This window comes from Notothenia rossii, assembly GCF_949606895.1.
Source record: "Notothenia rossii genome assembly, contig: scaffold_268, whole genome shotgun sequence".
Classification (NCBI taxonomy): domain Eukaryota; kingdom Metazoa; phylum Chordata; class Actinopteri; order Perciformes; family Nototheniidae; genus Notothenia; species Notothenia rossii.
The window spans coordinates 18,507-42,500 of NW_027639753.1; the positions used below are offsets into that span (position 1 = coordinate 18,507).

Below are 23,994 nucleotides of genomic sequence, written 5' to 3' on the forward strand. Positions count from 1 at the left end.
TCCACTGTTCTTCAGAGCCTGGTACTGACTTCAGTTATCCAGTGCTCCTGATCAGCTGTGCAAAACATTTAGCTTTTGTCTGTTGCATATCATTAGTGGATGAATGAATGTGTTCTGTTGATAGGTTATAGACTTTCTACTGGTCTCAACTGTTTTTCACTTTAATGGGATAGTCCTAACACATGCCTACAAACGCTTAGTGGAGAACCTACTAAAAGTATACTGACAGTCAACTCTAGATTAGTTTTTTATTTTTAACAGACATTGCTCCAGATAACAAACCGTACATCAAAACATGTAACAACAAACAACTAAACAAAACGTAACGGGGGAGGGGGGTGGATGCAAGGATGACTTCCTAAGACAGCTGATTGTGACATACACAGAGCATTACATACACAATACATTATACATTACACAGGAGATGCCGTATGGACAGGGTTAGACAGGAGAGCTGTGGACAGTGAACCGCAATCCTCCTGTCTCCCCTCAAACTCCCCCAGCAGAGAAGCTGCACGCTCCATGTTCAGTAGGTCCAGATACTCCCTCAGCCATGAGTCCCTAGTAAAGCAGGCTGGTTTGCGTTCCTTCCAGTTTAGTAGGATGAGTCTTTTTGTGGCTAAACAGGCCAATGTCCAGAGCCGATCGGTAGTCCTTGCAGGATTGCCATCTGGCTTGAGACCCAGTAGACATGCAATGGGACATGTAGGGAAATTAACTTTTAAAGATTCAGACAATAAGGATATTACTTCTGACCAAAGTTTTTTAACTCTAGTTTAGTTGACGATCAACAGATAGTCAACTAAACTCTAAAGTTGCTTATCTGTTGATCATCAACTAATGCTTAGTTACTTGTCGGTTTGAACGATGCTGTTGAATGTCAACTGATGACTTATCGAGTGTTAACTATGGACTATCAAAATAAAGTGTTACCGTAGCAAAATATAAAAATAACCGGGAGAGAGGAAACTGATTTCTGAAGCCACAAGGTGATGTTTTAATAATCAAAAAGTAAAGAGGGCTCACCAGCCAATTTGCAAAGTAAACTAATGTCAAACGAAAACCACTTTCTTATTAAAGAAAGCGACAACACACTATTTAGCACAAAGACTACAAGGAAAGGGCGCCATTGCTGTACAGGTGACACACTGCCGTCCATGCAGCTCACTGGAGGAGGAGAGAGTGGCCGTTTCTCAATCTCGAGGATGCTGGCTTGGTAGTCGTGTACTTCCAAGTCACTTCCCATGTGCAGCCTCGAAATTTCCCCCAAACCAAGGAAGCGGCCTCGGTGGAATTCCAAGTATGCTTGACATTGGAATGGATGCTGCGCCACTTGATGACGTAGCATCCTTGAAATATTGGCTTGGAAGCCAGTATCCTCGAGATTGAGAAACGGCCAGTGACTGCAGCCTTTCTCAGCCTTCTATGCAGCAGGCCTTGATTGCTGAATGCCTACACCTGAGGGAGCTGCAGAAAGAGAGGGGGGGAGGAAGACACACACATACAAACACACAGAAGCACAGACACCCACTACGGCACGTAACATAGAGCAACAAAATAATCTACTGTCTTCTCAAAAATGTGTAAAATTAGGAACCAAACTTGTGATGGTTCTTTTATGTGGAAAGTAGCATTGTCTCAATTGAGAGATTTCTTTTTTTGTTCATTCAGAGATTCTCACTCAGTGCTGTGTACTCAGAGAGGCTTTTATTCGGAAGGCTATGTCTCAGATAGTTTTTTATTCTGGAGGCTGTGTCCTCAGACAGGCTTTTATTCTGAAGGCTGTGTGCTCAGAGAGGCTTTTATTCTGAAGGCTGTTTGCTCAGAGAGGCTCAGAGGCTTTTATTCTGAAGGCTGTGCCCTCAGAGAGGCTTTTATTCTAAAGGCTGTGTCCTCAGAGGTTTGGAGGCTTTTATTCTGAAGGCTGTGTCCCCAGCGATGCTTTTATTCTGAAGGCTGCGTCCTCAGAGATGCTTTTATTCTGATGGCTGTGTCCTCAGAGATGCTTTTATTCTGAAGGCTGTGTCCTCAGAGAGGCTTTTATTCTGAAGGCTGTGTCCTCAGAGAGGCTTTTACTCTGAAGGCTGTGTCCCGAGAGAAGCTTTTATTCTGAAGGCTGTGTCCCGAGAGAAGCTTTTATTCTGAAGGCTGTGTCCCGAGAGAAGCTTTTATTCTGAAGGCTGTGTCCAGAGAGAAGCTTTTATTCTGATGGCTGTATCCTCAGAGATGCTTTTATTCTGAAGGCTGTGTCCCGAGAGAAGCTTTTATTCTGAAGGCTGTGTCCCCAGAGAGGCTTTTATTCTGAAGGCTGTGACCCGAGAGAAGCTTTTATTCTGAAGGCTGTGTCTCGAGAGAAACTTTTGGGCTGTTTTTTTATAGTGCTCTTTGAGATCTTTGCTCTTATGTTTGGAATAAAATAAGAACACAGATAGGAATACATGAAGACGGGACTTTGTTTCCGACCGGACATTTTCCACAAAAGGACCCTAAGCCTCTTATCTGATTGGCTACACCAACCGCCAATGAACATAATGAAAAGGAGGAAAAGAGCTCTGGTTGGCTGCCTCACAGCTCCAGGTCCTCTGCATAACAGAGAAGAAGAAGAAGCTAATGGCGGGTTTGCTCCAGTGAAGGAAATGTGTTCCGTTTAATTCATTTAGAGATTTGACTACATTTCGAGTTTTGAGAAACGGTGACAAAATGGCGACTTTAGTTCTGGATAACGGAGCTTATAGCGCGAAGATCGGCTTCAGTCAGGAGAAAGTGCGGTGAGTTCAGAGAGGTTAGCGAGGTGGCTAACTGCTAACAATAACAACAATACTAATACAGCTTTATGTACAGTACAATAAGAAGTACTCAGATCTTGTACTTGAGTAAAATTAGAAGTACCAGAGTGTAAGAATACAACTCTTTAAAGTAGAGACACTACATACTGATATACACCTGAACATCAGCAGGAGAGGACTCTTTAAAGTAGAGACACTACATACTGATATACACCTGAACATCAGCAGGAGAGGACTCTTTAAAATAGAGACACTACATACTGATATACACCTGAACATCAGCAGGAGAGGACTCTTTAAAGTAGAGACACTACATACTGATATACACCTGAACATCAGCAGGAGAGGACTCTTTAAAGCAGAGACACTACATACTGATATACACCTGAACATCAGCAGGAGAGGACTCTTTAAAGTAGAGACACTACATACTGATATACACCTGAACATCAGCAGGAGAGGACTCTTTAAAGTAGAGACACTACATACTGATATACACCTGAACATCAGCAGGAGAGGACTCTTTAAAGTAGAGACACTACATACTGATATACTCCTGAACATCAGCAGGAGAGGACTCTTTAAAGTAGAGACACTACATACTGATATACACCTGAACATCAGCAGGAGAGGACTCTTTAAAGCAGAGACACTACATACTGATATACACCTGAACATCAGCAGGAGAGGACTCTTTAAAGTAGAGACACTACATACTGATATACACCTGAACATCAGCAGGAGAGGACTCTTTAAAGTAGAGACACTACATACTGATATACACCTGAACATCAGCAGGAGAGGACTCTTTAAAGTAGAGACACTACATACTGATATACACCTGAACATCAGCAGGAGAGGACTCTTTAAAGTAGAGACACTACATACTGATATACACCTGAACATCAGCAGGAGAGGACTCTTTAAAGTAGAGACACTACATACTGATATACACCTGAACATCAGCAGGAGAGGACTCTTTAAAGTAGAGACACTACATACTGATATACACCTGAACATCAGCAGGAGAGGACTCTTTAAAATAGAGACACTACATACTGATATACACCTGAACATCAGCAGGAGAGGACTCTTTAAAGTAGAGACACTACATACTGATATACACCTGAACATCAGCAGGAGAGGACTCTTTAAAGTAGAGACACTACATACTGATATACACCTGAACATCAGCAGGAGAGGACTCTTTAAAGTAGAGACACTACATACTGATATACACCTGAACATCAGCAGGAGAGGACTCTTTAAAGTAGAGACACTACATACTGATATACACCTGAACATCAGCAGGAGAGGACTCTTTAAAGTAGAGACACTACATACTGATATACACCTGAACATCAGCAGGAGAGGACTCTTTAAAGTAGAGACACTACATACTGATATCTGAACATCAGCAGGAGAGGACTCTTTAAAGCATATTTTCCTGCTGGTATGAATGTGTAGTGTTCCTCAGTGTGACTCTCTCTTTCTCTCTCAGTGTCATCCCAAACTGTCAGTTTCGCTCGAAGACGTCGAGATTGAAAACGTTCACAGCCAATCAGCTGGATGAGATCAAAGATCCCTCAGGACTCTTTTACATCCTCCCTTTCCAGAAGGTAACACACACAGTAGAGCTGTAGAGGCTGCAGCTTTCTAAAGTCGGGTCACGTTTTGACTGTTTAAAAAGACATGTTCTCATGGTGTGTCGTTTCTCTCCTGCTCTCTTCAGGGGTATCTGGTGAACTGGGACGTCCAGAGGAAGGTTTGGGATCATCTGTTTGGGAAAGAGATGTTTAAGGTTTGCTTATTTTTCTTTGTCCAATGTGTCACTTAAAGTGAACCTTAAGAGGCCTTATTCTGTTCCTGTAGTGTGTTCTGCAGGTGCATGATAATGGTCTGCTAAGCTAACATCCCTGTATTCCCTCCAGAGGGAGTTTCTCTCCCTCTAGTTGGCTTTTTTACATTTTAGAAACATACTAAAACACCACAACATAATGTAATGGGCGGCTGTGGCTCAGTGGGGTAGTGCGTTGACCTGGAGAGCACTGGTTCAATCCCCACTGCAGTCAGTATGTCGTTGTGTTCTTGGGCAAGACACTTCAGCCCAAAGCGTCTAATAAGTGCCATGTCGTGTAATGTGATGCGTTTCCCTGCAGGTGGACTTTCCGGACACCAGCGTCATCATCACGGAGCCCTACTTCAACTTCTCCTCCATCCAGGAGTCCATGAACGAGATCCTGTTCGAGGAGTACCAGTTCCAGTCGGTTCTGCGGACCAACGGTGAGTCCAGCAGCAGAAACACACTTCCTGTTCACAGCGTGTTATTTCATAATTCAACTATTTATTAAAGCTCATCCCCAGCAGGCTGGAACATCAGGCACACTTCAGAGGGTATTCATAACCACCAGGAACCCTTCCAGTGAAAACTGACTCTACCTGTGTGTTTACATTTAAAGCTCCTATTGAGGTTATCATGTAGAATCCTAAAACAGTAAAGGCTTCTTTCCCCAAGTCACAATCAGTCACACAGCAACGAATCCTGTGTTAATCTCTGCTCTGTGTTCAATGTCTGTGGTGTGTTCAATGTCTGTGTTCAATGTCTGTGGTGTGTTCAATGTCCCTCCCTCAGCCGGCTCCCTCAGCGCTCACCACTTCTTCTCTTCTCGGCCCTCGGAGCTCTGCTGCCTCCTGGTGGACGGAGGCTTCTCCTTCACTCACATCATCCCATACTGCCGCAGCAAGAAGATGAAGGAGGGCATCCGCAGGTCAGGAAACACACAACCACTAACCATGATAACCAGTAACCATGACAACCAGTAACCATGACAACCACTAACCATGACAACCACTAACCATCACAACCAGTAACCATGACAACCAGTAACCATCACAACCACTAACCATCACAACCAGTAACCATCACAACCAGTAACCATCACAACCAGTAACCATCACAACCAGTAACCATCACAACCACTAACCATCACAACCAGTAACCATCACAACCACTAACCATCACAACCAGTAACCATCACAACCAGTAACCATCACAACCACTAACCATCACAACCAGTAACCATCACAACCACTAACCATCACAACCACTAACCATGACAACCACTAACCATGACAACCACTAACCATGACAACCAGTAACTATCACAACCAGTAACCATCACAACCAGTAACCATCACAACCACTAACCATCACAACCAGTAACCATCACAACCACTAACCATCACAACCACTAACCATGACAACCACTAACCATCACAACCACTAACCATCACAACCAGTAACCATCACAACCAGTAACCATCACAACCAGTAACAACCTTTACTGGTAGAAAGGCCCTCTGGAGGAAACACAGGGATTGTGTTCTCTGCATGCACTAAGGTTTGGGAAAGGGAAAGAGGAAGAGGGATTCTTTCAATGAAATAAATCAGAGTAAAAAAGCATGGTAAATCAATAAGTAGCTGTATTATATAAACAAAGGGAATATATCCAATTGTTAATTGTAGTAAATAATAAAAGTAACGCAGAAAATGCGCTTTGTTACATCCTAGTGGCGGTGCAGATAAAAGGCAAATAAAATAAGTTAACATTAAGAGGCAAAACGTTAATTAAATCAAGGTACAAAAAAATGGTAACAAATGTGTGTGCTGTGCTTTAGAGCTGGAGAGGTGCCCATTTGACCTTTGATGGAGTGATGTCACCACTGGACCTTCCTCCTTCTTTTATTACTGCAAAAACATTTGGTAATAACTAGCAAATCTAATCCAGTAGGAAAAACAAAACTACAAAATGTAAACTTAAAAAAGTATTTGGAGGCCCATGAATTTAAGAAACTTTTTCACCTATATATTCTTATTGAAATCCACGACGTTCATTGATGGGTGGGTCTGGAGTGAGCCGATTATCATTATAAAATAATTAGAGCTGTCAAACGATTAAAATGTGTAATCAGATTAATCACAGCTTAAAAATGAATGAATCAGATTAATCACCATTCAAACTATGTCCAAAATATGCCATTTCTTTATGTATATTGTTGTGGGAATGGAAAGATAAATGAAAGAAGGCGGATATATCCATTTAACATACAGTATGTTTATTATAACATTGTTCTGTGTGTCAGAATGAAAGAGAGCCCACACACCTATCAATCATCAAACCGTGGGGTCTTATTTCATTAGGTGTTGATTTCTATCAACACGTAATGTTGTATCGATGTATAGAGATGTACTACAGCAAAAGTATTCTCCGTCCGGACTTCCTGCAACAACACCACGCCGTTATCTTGATTCTGATTGGCCAGAAGACATTATCAAAGATGTTCTATTGAGAAGACGATCACTACGTGGCAAAAGTTTTCAAAACCGTTTCTGGTCTTCGGTATTTCCAGACAAGTGGCTACTGAAATCAATCTGACTAACTGCTGTCTGTGTGATTTACTCCGCGTTAAGAGTTGGCGGACTTTATTTTGCTTACTTTAACATCATTGTTCATGGTGGGGCTAAGGTGGGGCTAAGGTGGGGCTAAGGTGGGGCTAAGGTGGGGCTAAGCCATTTCTTGGTATGGCTGTAGCCTACCCCAGCCATACCCTGGCGCTGCCACTGGTGGGATGTATGGGGCGGGCCATTCTGCGCATGCGTTAAATGCGTTAAATATTTTAACGCAATTAATTCAAAAAATTAATTACCGCCGTTAACGTGATAATTTTGACAGCATTACAAATAATGTATTCGTCTGTTTTGCCTTACAGGGTGAATGTAGGAGGGAAGCTGCTGACCAATCACCTGAAGGAGATCATCTCATATCGGTAAGATCTACTCTCAGTTATCTATGATCTACTATAACCCTGTAATCTCCTGGTATCTCAAACTGTACTTATATAGCGCTTTATCCAGTCTTTGAGACCCCTCAAAGCGCTTCACATACTACATGTCATTCACCCATTCATACAGAGCAGTGTACCTTACTCTAGGACCTAACATTCACACACCGTTGGCCATCGGGAGCAACTCAGGGTTCAGTATCTTGCCCAAAGATACATCGACATGTTGACTGCATGGGCTGGGATCGAACCCACAACCTTCTGGTTGAAAGACGACCGCACCCCGTCGAAGCCACAGTCGCACATAATGTGTAAAACATACAGAAACGTTTCAGAGAAAAGTGCATTTTTATTAAAGTAAAGGTGCATTTTCAAAACTGCATGTTAAGGCCACTACAGGGGGACACATTGAACACATTCTTTAAATATTGCGGTGCCAGAGAACGTTATATTAGAACAAATACCTTACAGATTTTGGTCAAGAAGCCACTTCGCTCTCCTGCAAATCTTCAAGAAATGCATTTACAAGAAAAACATCTCAAATTCTCTGAGATAACTGAAATGAAGAAATGTTCCTGAGTACAGATCTGCAATTAGCTTTACATAACGTCACAATGTGTTAGTGGTCAGGTCACGACATCGTTATGCAAATGTTCACTTTGATCTTACCATGAACACTGAAGGAATCCTACCAGAGGAAACGCTAAAGACTACAACTCCCATGATGCAATGCTGCCTCATCAACACACCAAACTGCAGCTGTGACTAGTGTTAACATCCAGAGACACAAAGTGGCAGGAAATGACATTTGAAAGGCGATGTTTGAATCTGTGGATCCTGGACCTTTGTTTCTATGAAACCCCTGAATAACCCGTGTTTCCTGCAGGCAGCTTCATGTGATGGATGAAACTCACGTGATAAATCAGGTGAAGGAGGACGTGTGCTACGTGTCGCAGCAGTTCTTTAAAGACATGGAGATATCCCAGTGAGTCCTCAGGAAACACATTTACACATTTCCCTTTAGAGGCTGAGCAGAGAAATGAGGAGCGTCATATAAGCCGTGTTTAGTTACCCTCTGCTTAGTGTCTGTCATTACCGTGGAGCTCCAGGGAAACCGAGGGGACTCTCTGCTTTCCCACCTCTTCAGTTGATCAACACTTATTAAGACATTTACTGGGTTTCGTCAAGTTGGAAACATTTAGAAATACAGAGGACAAAATAAATGTTATCAAAAGCAAATATGTTACAAATTGACAACAAATCAAACAAAAAGGACCAAAAAACTGAAGTGAAGTTTAAAGAAAGTCACACATTTAGGAGGAAACAGTTTTCTGGTTGTGTTTCCAGCGTTTCCCACATACTTTGGTTCTATTCGTGGGGGCACCGCACGGATAGAACTATCTGAGATGTTTTGAGATTAAAGTCACAAATTGATGAGAAAATTATTAAAACTTAACACCGAAAAAATCTATAAATTAGCTTAAAGTGAAAAAACGAATGAATGAGAGAAATAGTGAGTCTTTGGTCAAGTCTCCACTTCGCTGTATGAGGAAACACACATTCATAAGATATTCAATAACACGTGTTGTCCTTCTCTTCAGGATGAAGGGCGAGGAGAACACGGTGGTCAGGGATTACGTTCTCCCAGATTTCAGCTCCATCAAAAAAGGCTTCTGCAAGGTGAGCACTAAAACATATCAGGGACGTCACAGACGTTCTCCTGAAGGCACGTTCATTCATACAGCACCTTTCAACACCAGGCGAGTGCTTTACAACAATGGAAGACAGTGGAATCCGTTAACGTTCTCTATCGTACAGACGGTTCGTCCACACGAGGCCGACACGGAAAGATAGCCTGTGATAACGGCTCCCAAGGTGGGTCTGAGGACGAAACGCTCTGGGGGCGAAACGGCTCTCGTTTTCGTCTCCGTGTGGACGGGGCCAAAGAGCATTGAGAAACAGTGCAGCCAAAACATACAATCTAACAGAGTAGCCGTACGTCCACAGGGCAGCGTCGCGTGCTTCAACGGAGACGCCTCCCATTCACTTTGAATGGGGTGACGTCACGCTTTGCCGAACTGCATTGTGGTTCCGTCGCTTTGCCTCCATTGCTCGCTTTGAAAGTTGAAAAAAGTTAAACTTTTCAAGCCTCGACAGAAGCGCCAGCCAATCAAACCGCGTGCTTGTGTGTGCGGGGCGGGAGATTAATGTGATTGGTTTTTGGCCCCACGGCAGACACGCCCACCGGCAACCTTCAACGCACGCTGCCGTGTGGACGTACCGTAAAAGGCCATCAGAGTAAAAGACTATTTTTTATTTATTTATTTGTTTACACTGGAAAAAATGCTGCTCCAAAAACAAGTTAAAGAATAATGCAAACAAGGTGTTTTCACTTGAGGGCTGCCAACAGAACAAGGGAACATTAGCTTGGTGAGATCTCTGGAAATAAGAAGGGATATTTAGATAAATCACATCTTGTGATTATCTGGAGAACTCATTGTTACCAGAATCAGGACATGTTGTTACAAAGTGAGCCCCACGTGCTCTAACGTTTTCTGTTTTCTAATGTTAGTGTTTTTCTAATAAATATGTGTTTCATCTGAGATACAACTCAACATAAGATGTTTTGACTCAACAAGATTTCATTTTCAAACCTTCATTTCTCCAGGTGAATCCCATTGAGATCATTGATCTCTTTTTCAAGGGAGACCTGCTCAAGTAGTTCCACATGAAACATACAAACATAAACAGAACAACAAAAGGACTTCTTACAGCATCATTTACATAATTATCCACATGAACCGGTACCAACAGCTTCCATTGAGTAGCATCCAACCGAGCTTTAAAAACATTTAGTGAAACCAGATTGCTCAGTTTCCATTTCAATTGCAGACTGTTCCAAGACAGAGGAGCTGCTCATCTAAAAGCCATCTTCCCTAAGACAGTCCTAGCAATTGGCACATTTAATAAAACCACAGCATGCGATCTCAGGCAGGAGCCACTTACAATTCACCGTGAGATCAGGGAGCAGATGTAGGATGGAAGTTTCCCTAACATGGCTTTGTGTATGAAAGTGTACCAGTGACTGAGCCTCCCTACAGTTAGTGAAGGCAGACCAGCTCTTGCACACAGGGTGCAGTGATGGGTTAATGCTTTACAGTTTGTCACACATCTGTGACATACGATATGCAGCATCTAACTTGACCAGGCAATGGGCAGTAGGGCTGCAGCGATACACTAATCTCACGATACGATACGATACACGGTATTCAGCTTGCAATACGATATATATCACGATATTCAGCTTGCAATACGATATATATCACGATATTCAGCCAACGATACGATTCGATACACTTACATCATTTTCTGAAAGATTTTAAAGGGACAGTGTGATTTTGGTGACATCTTGTGAGTGTTCCATGACTTGGATTGAATTAATTCAACTGAAAACTGAAAGCATCAATTATACAATATATGGCTCTGACTACACAGAGAGTCTACAGCTATCAAATGCTGGACTAAATGAATCAAAAGATGAGGTGAGAAAATGAGTTTCATTTATTGAAACAGAGCAAACTGTAGCTCACAAGCCTTTGGAGCGTAAGTACATAAAGTGCAGTATCACAATGAACAACCGCCATGGCTGTCCAGCACGGTTTGTTTTGGGTCACGCCGCGGCCGCAGCTTGTTGAGTTCCCCAGTTAGCATCACCTTGTCCGGGCGGTGGCGTCGTAGGCGGGTTCGTAGGTTAGTGGTGTTTCCAGAGTATTTCACGTTCGTGTGACACAGCTTGCAAACCGCCATAGTTTTATCTAAATTGTCGCTTTCCTTCTTCTTGTTCAAGTGTTCCCACACGTCTGCTTTTCAGCACGAAGGTGCTGGGCTAAGGTTTGCCGCCATTCTCCTGAACCGCTTCTCACTCACTGCGAGAAGAAGACACCGGCGTCTGTGTATCTAGAAATGCTCTACAGCGACACTAGCGGCTCGGCTGGCTGACGTAATCGCTCTTCATGGAAAGCGAACGGGTGTTCACTTTACAAAACATGTCCCTCAGAACATCTGATTGTACCTGCCTCCTCTTACAGATACTGAAACATAGAACCAGAACACAATCAGAAATCAACGTCATCCTGTCTCATTACGCTTTCTTTATACATGTTCCTAACCCGCTGAGACCCCCAGAGGACACTTCCCTTCTGTGTGTTAGGCCTTATAAATGCTCATTTCTTTACAGTATAATCAAGTTGTACACATCCCAGAAGTCAGCACGACCTCAGCGCGTGGTACATGTCACTCATTACAGACTTATAGACACTATAATAGGTGATAACTTATTTCATTAAAAAAGAACTGCTAACCATAGCATTGAAAGAAACATTCAACACAGTTCTTACAGCGCTTTGAATCGTATGTTTGAAATGACGATATGATCCTTTGACACGCCATGCTGCAGCCTCGGGAGGAGATGGTGTTCAGCGGGAAGTATAAGACCGGAGAGCAGATCCTGAGACTCGCCAACGAGCGCTTCGCCGTCCCCGAGATGCTCTTCCACCCGTCAGACATCGGCATCCAGGAGATGGGCATCCCCGAGGCCATCGTGCACTCCATACAGTCGCTGCCTGAAGGTGGAGAGACGAGCCTTCTTTGATACCCTTTCATGGCTTCCTTCCTTGTTTCCTATCAAGCATCTAGACGCCTTAAAGGTCTCCTATCATCCTGTTCTTCATCAATATATCACAGGTCTCAGATATATCCAGAGCCTGTCTCTGATGGCTGAAACGCCAAACAGATCATTGCAGCATTACCCATAATCCCCTCTGTTTCAGACCTGTTTCCAAAGTGCTGATTCTCTGTCTGTTACTTTAGATGAAAATAAGGAGCCCCTCCCCACGCCCCTCTGAGAGACATTTGGTTACAAAGAACTCAATGGTGCTCTAGAGGAGATTCAGGTGATAAGGGGGGAGGGGGGGGGGGGGGGGGGTTACCTTGGTTGCTGATTGGCTAATGGTTACACAAGGGGGAATAGAACAACATAAAAAAAATAAAGACGTAAAATCCCTTCTCGACGAATGATGGTCGTATTGGTGTGTGTGTGTGTGTGTGTGTGTGTGTGTGTGTGTGTGTGTGTGTGTGTGTGTGTGTGTGTGTGTGTGTGTGTGTGTGTGTGTGTGTGTGTGTGTGTGTGTGTGTGTGTGTGTGTGTGTGTGTGTGTGTGTGTGTGTGTGTGTGTGTGTGTGTGTGTGTGTGTGTGTGTGTGTGTGTGTGTGTGTGTGTGTGTGTGTGTGAGATCAGCCTCTCACGGTGTTTCCTGTCTGCAGAGATGCACGCTCACTTCTTCCAGAACATCGTGCTGACGGGAGGAAACATCTTGTTCCCGGGCTTCAGGGAACGTTTGGAGGCGGAGCTTAGGGCTCTGGCCCCCGCCCACCTGCCCGTCTCCGTCCTGCAGCCCGACAAGTGAGTTCATTCGGAGCCCCTGCTGGAGATATCTAGATTAAAAGTGACGTTTGCATAAATACAGCCACAAACATTTACAAGACTAAATCCACATTTTGATTAAATTGAAATCACAAATGAATGCTTAAACTACCTAAAAACAATAGTGAGGTTTTGGTCAAGGAGCCAGTTCGCTCTCTTGCAAAAAGTGAAGTCACTTAAATAACGTATATATAATATTGTATCTGATGCTGTGATTGTATAACATCATCATTGTCTCTGCTCCTGCAGCCCCATCTGTTACCCGTGGGAGGGCGGGAAGCTGCTGGCTCACAGTCCAGACTACGACGAGATAGTGGTGACACGAGAGGACTTCGAGGAGAACGGACATTTTATCTGCGAGGAAAAGTTCGACATCTGACTCAAAACAAACTCCTCTCACGGAGGTTGGAGAGGAAACCCTGCATCGGTCATATTCAGTCTACAGGATCTGCCTTCAACGTGCACAATGGATTCAAACCACCAGACATGCTGTTTCTCTACAGCTGTTCAATGGGATTTCAGTGTGTTGTATATTTGTTGTGTGTGTGCAGACGTTATGGCTGCAACCCTTCCTTTGGGAACGTCAATAAATGCTGATATTACATTTTGTGAAGACTGCTGGTTTATGAAGTCTGAATGAAATGTCAAGTGTCATTTAACATTTAAATAAGAACCGTCTCATTCGCCATTATTATGTATTTTAAAGAGTCCTCTCCTGCTTATGTTCAGGTGTATATCAGTATGTAGTGTCTCTACTTTAAAGAGTCCTCTCCTGCTGATGTTCAGGTGTATATCAGTATGTAGTGTCTCTACTTTAAAGAGTCCTCTCCTGCTGATGTTCAGGTGTATATCAGTATGTAGTGTCTCTACTTTAAAGAGTCCTCTCCTGCTGATGTTCAGGTGTATATCAGTATGTAGTGTCTCTACTTTAAAGAGTCCTCTGCTGCTGATGTTCAGGTGTATATCAGTATGTAGTGTCTCTACTTTAAAGAGTCCTCTCCTGCTGATGTTCAGGTGTATATCAGTATGTAGTGTCTACTTTAAAGAGTCCTCTGCTGCTGATGTTCAGGTGTATATCAGTATGTAGTGTCTCTACTTTAAAGAGTCCTCTCCTGCTGATGTTCAGGTGTATATCAGTATGTAGTGTCTCTACTTTAAAGAGTCCTCTCCTGCTGATGTTCAGGTGTATATCAGTATGTAGTGTCTCTACTTTAAAGAGTCCTCTCCTGTTGATGTTCAGGTGTAGATCAGTATGTAGTGTCTCTACTTTAAAGAGTCCTCTCTTGCTGATGTTCAGGTGTATATCAGTATGTAGTGTCTCTACTTTAAAGAGTCCTCTCCTGCTGATGTTCAGGTGTATATCAGTATGTAGTGTCTCTACTTTAAAGAGTTCTCTCCTGCTGATGTTCAGGTGTATATCAGTATGTAGTGTCTCTACTTTAAAGAGTCCTCTCCTGCTGATGTTCAGGTGTATATCAGTATGTAGTGTCTCTCCTTTAAAGAGTCCTCTCCTGCTGATGTTCAGGTGTATATCAGTATGTAGTGTCTCTACTTTAAAGAGTCCTCTCCTGCTGATGCTCAGGTGTATATCCGTATGTAGGGTCTCTACTTTAAAGAGTCCTCTCCTGCTGATGTCCAGGTGTATATCAGTATGTAGTGTCTCTACTTTAAAGAGTCCTCTCCTGCTGATGTTCAGGTGTATATCAGTATGTAGTGTCTCTATTTTAAAGAGTCCTCTCCTGCTGATGTTCAGGTGTATATCAGTATGTAGTGTCTCTACTTTAAAGAGTCCTCTCCTGCTGATGTTCAGGTGTATATCAGTATGTATTGTCTCTACTTTAAAGAGTCCTCTCCTGCTGATGTTCAGGTGTATATCAGTATGTAGTGTCTCTACTTTAAAGAGTCCTCTCCTGCTGATGTTCAGGTGTATATCAGTATCTAGTGTCTCTACTTTAAAGAGTCCTCTCCTGCTGATGTTCAGGTGTATATCAGTATGTAGTGTCTCTACTTTAAAGAGTCCTCTCCTGCTGATGTCCAGGTGTATATCAGTATGTAGTGTCTCTACTTTAAAGAGTCCTCTCCTGCTGATGTTCAGGTGTATATCAGTATGTAGTGTCTCTATTTTAAAGAGTCCTCTCCTGCTGATGTTCAGGTGTATATCAGTATGTAGTGTCTCTACTTTAAAGAGTCCTCTCCTGCTGATGTTCAGGTGTATATCAGTATGTATTGTCTCTACTTTAAAGAGTCCTCTCCTGCTGATGTTCAGGTGTATATCAGTATGTAGTGTCTCTACTTTAAAGAGTCCTCTCCTGCTGATGTTCAGGTGTATATCAGTATCTAGTGTCTCTACTTTAAAGAGTCCTCTCCTGCTGATGTTCAGGTGTATATCAGTATGTAGTGTCTCTACTTTAAAGAGTCCTCTCCTGCTGATGTCCAGGTGTATATCAGTATGTAGTGTCTCTACTTTAAAGAGTCCTCTCCTGCTGATGTCCAGGTGTATATCAGTATGTAGTGTCTCTACTTTAAAGAGTCCTCTCCTGCTGATGTCCAGGTGTACATCAGTATGTAGTGTCTCTACTTTAAAGAGTCCTCTCCTGCTGATGTTCAGGTGTATATCAGTATGTAGTGTCTCTACTTTAAAGAGTCCTCTCCTGCTGATGTTCAGGTGTATATCAGTATCTAGTGTCTCTACTTTAAAGAGTCCTCTCCTGCTGATGTTCAGGTGTATATCAGTATGTAGTGTCTCTACTTTAAAGAGTCCTCTCCTGCTGATGTCCAGGTGTATATCAGTATGTAGTGTCTCTACTTTAAAGAGTCCTCTCCTGCTGATGTCCAGGTGTATATCAGTATGTAGTGTCTCTACTTTAAAGAGTCCTCTCCTGCTGATGTCCAGGTGTACAATGGGAGCCAGAGCCTTTTCTTATCAAGCTCCACTTTTGTGGAATCAGCTTCCAGTTTGTGTTCGGACGGCAGACACCCTATCCGTTTTTAAGAGTGCGCTTAAGACCTTCCTTTTTGATAAAGCTTATAGTTAGGGCTGATTAGATTCAGCCCCTACTTTTGCTGATATAGGCTTAGTTTGTCGGGGGACATCTTACTTCTTCCTTCTCTCTGTCTATACCTGTGTACTCTCATGTTCCCATTAACCCAGCTTCCCCAAATTTCTTTCTTTTTGGTGTCTATATACGCCGGGATCCGGAGTCATGGATGATCCTGCGGTCCTGTGTCATGGATTGCGAGTCCTGGATCTTGAGTCGTGGCTGTGGTCCTGGATCATAAGTCCTGGATGGATATACTCATGGATTCATCTTCCTATTATACACACATGCATTTCCAAACATTTGGACTATGTTGCAAATGTATTATCTTTTCAATTTACACACGGCATCTATTGCACGTCTGTCCGTCCTGGGAGAGGGATCCCTCCTCTGTTGCTCTCCCTGAGGTTTCTCCCATTTTTCCCTTTAAACTGGGTTTTCTCTGGAAGTTTTTCCTTGTACGATGTGAGGGTCTAAGGACAGAGGGTCTAAGGACAGAGGGTCTAAGGACAGAGGGTGTCGTATTGTCATACTGATATTCTGTACAAACTGTGAAGTCCACTGAGACAAATGTAACATTTGTGATATTGGGCTATATAAATAAACATTGATTGATTGATTGAGGTGTATATCAGTATGTAGTGTCTCTACTTTAAAGAGTCCTCTCCTGCTGATGTTCAGGTGTATATCAATATGTAGTGTCTCTACTTTAAAGAGTCCTCTCCTGCTGATGTTCAGGTGTATATCAGTATGTAGTGTCTCTACTTTAAAGAGTCCTCTCCTGCTGATGTTCAGGTGTATATCAGTATGTAGTGTCTCTACTTTAAAGAGTCCTCTCCTGCTGATGTTCAGGTGTATATCAGTATGTAGTGTCTCTACTTTAAAGAGTCCTCTCCTGCTGATGTTCAGGTGTATATCAGTATGTAGTGTCTCTACTTTAAAGAGTCCTCTCCTGCTGATGTTCAGGTGTATATCAGTATGTAGTGTCTCTACTTTAAAGAGTCCTCTCCTGCTGATGTTCAGGTGTATATCAGTATGTAGTGTCTCTACTTTAAAGAGTCCTCTCCTGCTGATGTTCAGGTGTATATCAGTATGTAGTGTCTCTACTTTAAAGAGTCCTCTCCTGCTGATGTTCAGGTGTATATCAGTATGTAGTGTCTCTACTTTAAAGAGTCCTCTCCTGCTGATGTTCAGGTGTATATCAGTATGTAGTGTCTCTACTTTAAAGAGTCCTCTCTTGCTGATGTTCAGGTGTATATGAGTATGTAGTGTCTCTACTTTAAAGAGTCCTCTCTTGCTGATGTTCAGGTGTATATCAGTATGTAGTGTCTCTACTTTAAAGAGTCCTCTCCTGCTGATGTCCAGGTGTATATCAGTATGTAGTGTTTCTACTTTAAAGAGTCCTCTCCTGCTGATGTTCAGGTGTATATCAGTATGTAGTGTCTCTACTTTAAAGAGTCCTCTCCTGCTGATGTTCAGGTGTATATCAGTATGTAGTGTCTCTACTTTAAAGAGTCCTCTCCTGCTGATGTTCAGGTGTATATCAGTATGTAGTGTCTCTACTTTAAAGAGTCCTCTCCTGCTGATGTTCAGGTGTATAATCTCAGCATGTAGTGTCTCTACTTTAAAGAGTCCTCTCTATTTCTCTCACACTGCCTGCATTCTGTTCACCCTCTGTCTGAAACCAGAGCAGAGAAACAAACCAAACAATCAACGGATTCATGGAGAAAATAATCAGCAGATTAATCCATAAAGAAAATAATTATATACATTACCAGTCAAAAGTTTGGACACACCTTCTCATTCAAAGTTTACATTTATTATAATTTGTTCTAGATTGTAGATTTATACTGAAGACATCAAAACTATAAAAGAACACATGTGGAATTATCTAGTCAACAAAAAAGTGTTAAAAAAATCCAGAATATGATTTATATTTATATCGTATCATATTCTGGATTGTTTAAGACTTTTTTGTTGACTAGATAATTCCACATGTGTTCTTTCATAGTTTTGATGTCTTCAGTGTTAATCTACAAAGTAGAACACAATTAAAAATAAACAAAAACCATTGAATGAGAAGGTGTGTGTCCAAACCTATGGTCCGAACCTTTGACTGCTACTGTGAAAAAGTAATTTTCTTTTTACAGTGTGGTAATGTTACAGCCTTATCAAACAGGACTTTGTGTTGAAACCATAGACTGTATATAAAGGTTGAAACCATAGACTGTATATAAAGGTTGAAACCATAGACTGTATATAAAGGTTGAAACCATAGACTGTATATAAAGGTTGAAACCATAGACTGTAGATAAAGGTTGAAACCATAGACTGTAGATAAAGGTTGAAACCATAGACTGTATATAAAGGTTGAAACAGTCTTTTTTACAGTGAGCTTGGATGTTAATCCGGGTCCTCTCGGTCTGCTAGTGGCGGGAAACATTCGATCCCTCAGTAGCTTCATTAGCTTCATTAGCTTCTGCTCCTTCTGCTGTGAGTTGAAACACTTTGAAAATAGCTTCACCCAGAACCAAACAATTATGCTTAAACCTTTAATATAGCTCCGCCTGATTCAACAACTGATCTGAATGTAAGTTGTTTCCGTTTGTTAATTATATTTAACCAACAGAGGCTACATCCGTTAGCATTGACAACTAAACTAGCATTAGCTAAAAGTTAGCCTTAGCCACTATTAGCAGGAATCCATTGTTCCTGATTAGGTTTGGTTAACTAAAAACAGGACTGAAGAATGGCAACCGGGAGAAGACAGATGAAGAAGAAACACCCAGAAGATAAACTGGATAACAAAGTGTTTGATTTTACTGAGGAGGAAAAGAAGGGCCTGAGCGGCTCAGAGGATGATGCCAGGGAAGGTAAGATGTTACGAGGTACATTTAATACATGATGTTTCTGTACAAGTACTATGTTCAGGAATTTCACCAGAGGTGGTAGAAGTACTCAGATAAAGTACTTCAGTAAAAGTAGAAGTACTCAGAGCTTGTACTTGAGTAAAAGTAGAAGTACTCAGATCTTGTTCTTGAGTAAAAGTAGAAGTACTCAGGTCTTGTACTTGAGTAAAAGTAGAAGTAATCAGATCTTGTTCTTGAGTAAAAGTAGAAGTACTCAGATCTTGTTCTTGAGTAAAAGTAGAAGTACTCAGGTCTTGTACTTGAGTAAAAGTAGAAGTACTCGGGTCTTGTTCTTAAGTAAAAGTAGAAGTACTCAGATCTTGTACTTGAGTAAAAGTAGAAGTACACAGATCTTGTACTTGAGTAAAAGTAGAAGTACCAGAGTGTAGGAATACTCTGTTACAGTAAAAGTCCTGCATTCAAAATGTTCCTCAAGTGAAAGTATAAAAGTATTCTCATCAAAATATAGTGAAAGACAGTAAAAGTAGTCGTTGTGCAGATTGGTCCATTTCAGAATAATATATATGATATGTTTTATAATGATTGATCATGAAAGTGTTCTCAAAGCTGGTAAAGGTGCAGCTAGTTTGAATGACTTTGTATACTGCAGGGTAGCTGGTGGATTTACTCCAGGTGGAACTAAAGTCTGATTCAACACTTGATTATATTTCACATCATTCATCCACATCTGAGAAGTAACTAAAGGTATTAAATACATGTAGTGGAGTAAAGTACACCATGTACCTGAGCTGTAGAGGAGTAGAAGAACAAAGTAGAATAACATTGAAATACTCAAGTAAAGTACCTCAAAATTGTACCTCAGTACAGTACTTGGGAATGTTTCCTAGCTAAATTATTATCCTATTATATACAGTATATTAAACTGAATAAGCAGTACTTTTACTTTTGATATTTTAAGTGCAAGCTTACTTTGACTTTGAATGCAGGACTTGTACTGCGTAGTATCTCAGTAAAGTATCTGAGTACTTCTCCCACCACGGCTCAGGTTTGCTTCTGACGCCGTCTAGCTTTTTGAAATGACATGAAGTCATTTTTGATGTCGCAGATGAAACTCCAGTTGTGGACAAGTTGGCCAAGAAGAGACCAGCAGAGGACTTTGATGAGGAGGGGGCCACAACTGCTGTGGGGTAAACACTGTATTATAACTGCCTCACTTATTACATATATCCGTAAACACTGTGATGTAGTATTAGTTAACCAAGTCATATTTGTCTTTCCACACTTTCAGAAACGAGGTCCATAACATGTTGGAGAAATTCGGAGGTAAGCAGCGTTGTGCAGGTGTGTGAGTCTTTACTCCGGTTCAGGTAGTAATGTCGGGAAGCTCGGCAATGAAAGTTTAATCCTGTTAACTTACTCTTTCACAAATGAACCACCAATTTCTACCACAAGTCACCCTCTCTCTCTCTGTACATATACTTTATGGCCCACTTTATGATGTATTAGCTTGTGTATACTGTTATGGTTGATGATATCTATTACTTCACGTACAGCGTTACTGTACTTTGCTGCTACTAACCACACGTTGTGCCGGGTACTCTTTGTGTACCCAGGTTCAGGTTGTTTATTTGTACTTAGAGATGTCCGGATCCGATCACGTGATCGGGGATCGGAGCCGATCACGTGATTTTCAAAAGATCGGAATCGGGAATAAAAAAATCGGGGATCGGGATTCTTTTTTTTTTTTTTTTTTTAAATACTTTAAAAAAAAAATTGTATTCAATTTACAAAACAAAAATGACCATGTTCAAGTCTTAAAGTCATCCTGAGGCCTTAGTTTTGGTTTCAAATGACACAACATCATGTATGTGTTGCTTCTTTGGGGCTTGTTTTCATAGACCTGCTTATTTCTCTCAAATCTGGCAACAGAGTGGGCGCAGTGTCTAATTGTAGCAGTAAGCTAACGAGTACTGAAAGCTTTATTTTGTTTTGATCCAATGCTGCACAAATGAACTGATCCAATGCTGCTGTGAAAGAAAGAAGCTATATCCATGTTGGATAGAATATCCAATTTAAATGAAAAAATAACCTTAAGGGACAACTTGAATGCTTTTTTCTCTTAATGCATTGCATAAAGATCGGATCGGGAAAAATCGGTATCGGCAAATTGTCAAAATCAAATGATCAGAATCGGATCGGGAGCAAAAAAAGGTGATCGGGACATCCCTATTTGTACTCATAAGTAGTTTTGGTTTGCAGATAAAAGACAAGGGATCCATTATTAAGACACTCATTCTCAAACAACACAAACACATCTCTGAAGAAGTACCCCCTGCTCCGTCACTTCTAAAAACAATTAAAAACCAGTTGCACAAACACGAGCAATCCACAGAGTTAATCAGTGAATAGGCATTGCAGCTTTACCATTTTAGGTATTCTACAAAGTACCCAGTTATAAACCCATTGTGGTGGGAGTTGTAATCCCCTTCAGAGAAACTGAAAGATGAGTCATGCACAAAGTCAGTCTTTTGTTATAATTAATAAAGAAAGTCAAATACAAGTGAGATGGATCTGAGATGCAGGAACAGAGCAGCTTCATCCTCAGAGGAGAAAGAGGTTCGGCTCACAGTCTCTCTATCAGTGTTTCCTGCGGACCAGGGCTGTGAGGGCGTCCACCGAGAGCGGGGAGGGGGGGGTGCTTGAATTTTGAAATGAGCCGTCCCATATAGATACTATCTCTTTACGTTAGTGAGCCGGATCATTTGGCTCGGCGCTTCTGCTTGGGCTCCCAAACGGCTCTGCATGTTACCACAGTTTACCACGGAGCCTCAGTTCACACACGTGCTCCACTAGCATCGGAGTACAAGACATAATATCTATGATTATTAGGGCTTGGAATCACCAGGCTCCCCACGATATCATACTATCGTGATACTTAAGCCATGATACCATACTATCACGATACTTAAGCCACGATACCATACTATCACGATACTTAAGCCACGATACCATACTATCACGATACTTAAGCCACGATACCATACTATCGTGATACTTAAGCCACGATACCATACTATCGTGATACTTAAGCCACGATACCATACTATCGTGATACTTAAGCCATGATACCATACTATCGTGATACTTAAGCCACGATACCATACTATCGTGATACTTAAGCCACGATACCATACTATCACGATACTTAAGCCACGATACCATACTATCGTGATACTTAAGCCATGATACCATACTATCGTGATACTTAAGCCACAATACCATACTATCGTGATACTTAAGCCACGATACCATACTATCACGATACTTAAGCCATGATACCATACTATCGTGATACTTAAGCCACGATACCATACTATCGTGATACTTAAGCCACGATACCATACTATCGTGATACTTAAGCCATGATACCATACTATCGTGATACTTAAGCCACGATACCATACTATCACGATACTTAAGCCATGATACCATACTATCGCGATTCTACGATATGGTAAGTATTGCAATACGATATATTACGATATTGCAGATCACACGGCTCATGTCCGTCTTCCCTTCCTGGTTAAAACATGTATTCTCAACATGAAGAGTTTGTGTGAATAACCCAATGTGTGCTCTTTGAACCTGAAGAGGAGATGTTTGTTGCTTTCATTGCAATTGTTTACATGTCTTCACTTCCTATTTTATATACGACCATCTTAGAGGGATATGCTACAGTTCATATCATAAAATATCGATACTTAGCGTCAGTCTATCGATGCAATATCACCACGCAAGTTATCGCGATATATGCTGTATCGATTATTTCCCCCACCCCTAATGATTATAAATGATGATTTGATCATGTGACAGCTCAACCCCTCTTGGTGTGAGGAAAACATACGCAGTGTTGTTGTTGTGCTTGCAGCTGACATCAGCAAGGTGATGCAGGCCAAGAAGAAACGCCTGGAGAGTCTGACCAAGAACTACATGAAGGGGAGTCAGCACAAACTGGAGACCCTGTGGAACAGCTACAGCTCCCAGAGGTCAGACACACAGCTAACACAGCGGGAATATCATCTCAAGAAATGAAATGTAACAACCTGCACTGCAAGTCACATGTTGTTCTATTTTAATGGATCTTTTATTCGACATCTTCCTTTTATTTAGGTTTTTTTGCACATTCTTAATTCTTATGTTTATACTTAGCAATAGTATAAACAGGCCGTGGTATATGCTCATTATATCACAGCTAAGGGACGTGGTTCAACCCCCTTAGCTGTGATATAATGAGCATATACCACGGCCTGTCACGATAATTAATTGTGTTGGACGATAAATTTTTCTTGAAATTATTGCGATAAACGATAATATTGTCGGCACCGTTTTAAGACCATTTTAGACATAATGATAATATATAATAATAATTCAAGTACATCCTTTCAAACATAACTTTTTATTGAACATTCAACATTGCAAATGAAATGTGAAATAATATTAAAATATATAAATTAATAAATAAAACAAATTAATTAAATCACACACAACCAAAACAATAAATTAAATAGAGTCAGGCTGGAAAACAGAGCTCTCTCTCATATATATATATATATATATATATATATATAGGTATATATAGGTATATATATATATCCCTAGACGTAATGCAACGGTTGTAACGGTTGTAGCTGTTTCTCAGACGCGGAGGGATACGGACTTGTTGTGAAAACTAACTACAATTCTACCTGTGATATACGCTCATTATATCACGGGTAACAACCAATCAGATTGCTTGATTTGACTTGTCTGTTTTATAAAGTATTTTAGTTTTTACTTATTCAATTGTATTACTTACTAGACTGGAACAGAAAACAATTTCTGTATCTGATATGAATTCAGATTCATAATGACCTTCATTCAGATCTGTTGATTTGTAGCTTCTCCAGGTTGAGCCTAATCATGTTGCTGTTATTTTAA

The 23,994-nt window shown here is 41.4% G+C and overlaps 2 protein-coding genes across 4 annotated transcripts in view; both read left to right on the forward strand.

Annotated features, from left to right (window-relative positions):
• Positions 1 to 2,000: 2,000 nt before the first annotated feature.
• On the forward strand, positions 2,001 to 13,713 carry actr6 (actin related protein 6). Its single transcript, XM_079695693.1, has 11 exons — positions 2,001 to 2,768; positions 4,288 to 4,405; positions 4,519 to 4,587; positions 4,946 to 5,069; positions 5,419 to 5,554; positions 7,557 to 7,613; positions 8,515 to 8,613; positions 9,230 to 9,308; positions 12,085 to 12,256; positions 12,950 to 13,088; positions 13,359 to 13,713. Exons 1-11 carry the CDS (start codon positions 2,701 to 2,703, stop codon positions 13,486 to 13,488), a joined length of 1,191 nt encoding a protein of 396 aa, XP_079551819.1. The 5' UTR covers positions 2,001 to 2,700; the 3' UTR covers positions 13,489 to 13,713.
• Positions 13,714 to 18,435: 4,722 nt separating this feature from the next.
• sycp3 (synaptonemal complex protein 3) overlaps positions 18,436 to 23,994 on the forward strand; it is an 8,997-nt gene continuing 3,438 nt past the window's right edge. Inside the window, exons 1-5 of one of the 3 annotated variants that reach the window (XM_079695691.1) lie at positions 18,436 to 18,737; positions 18,888 to 19,020; positions 20,123 to 20,204; positions 20,306 to 20,358; positions 22,946 to 23,063. In XM_079695691.1, the coding sequence (XP_079551817.1) occupies positions 18,897 to 19,020; positions 20,123 to 20,204; positions 20,306 to 20,358; positions 22,946 to 23,063 (377 nt within the window). In that variant the 5' untranslated portion in view covers positions 18,436 to 18,737; positions 18,888 to 18,896. Of the gene's footprint in view, positions 19,021 to 20,122; positions 20,205 to 20,305; positions 20,359 to 22,945; positions 23,064 to 23,994 lie in introns of all 3 variants that reach the window. The other 2 variants (XM_079695690.1, XM_079695692.1) reach the window with 2 other exon arrangements.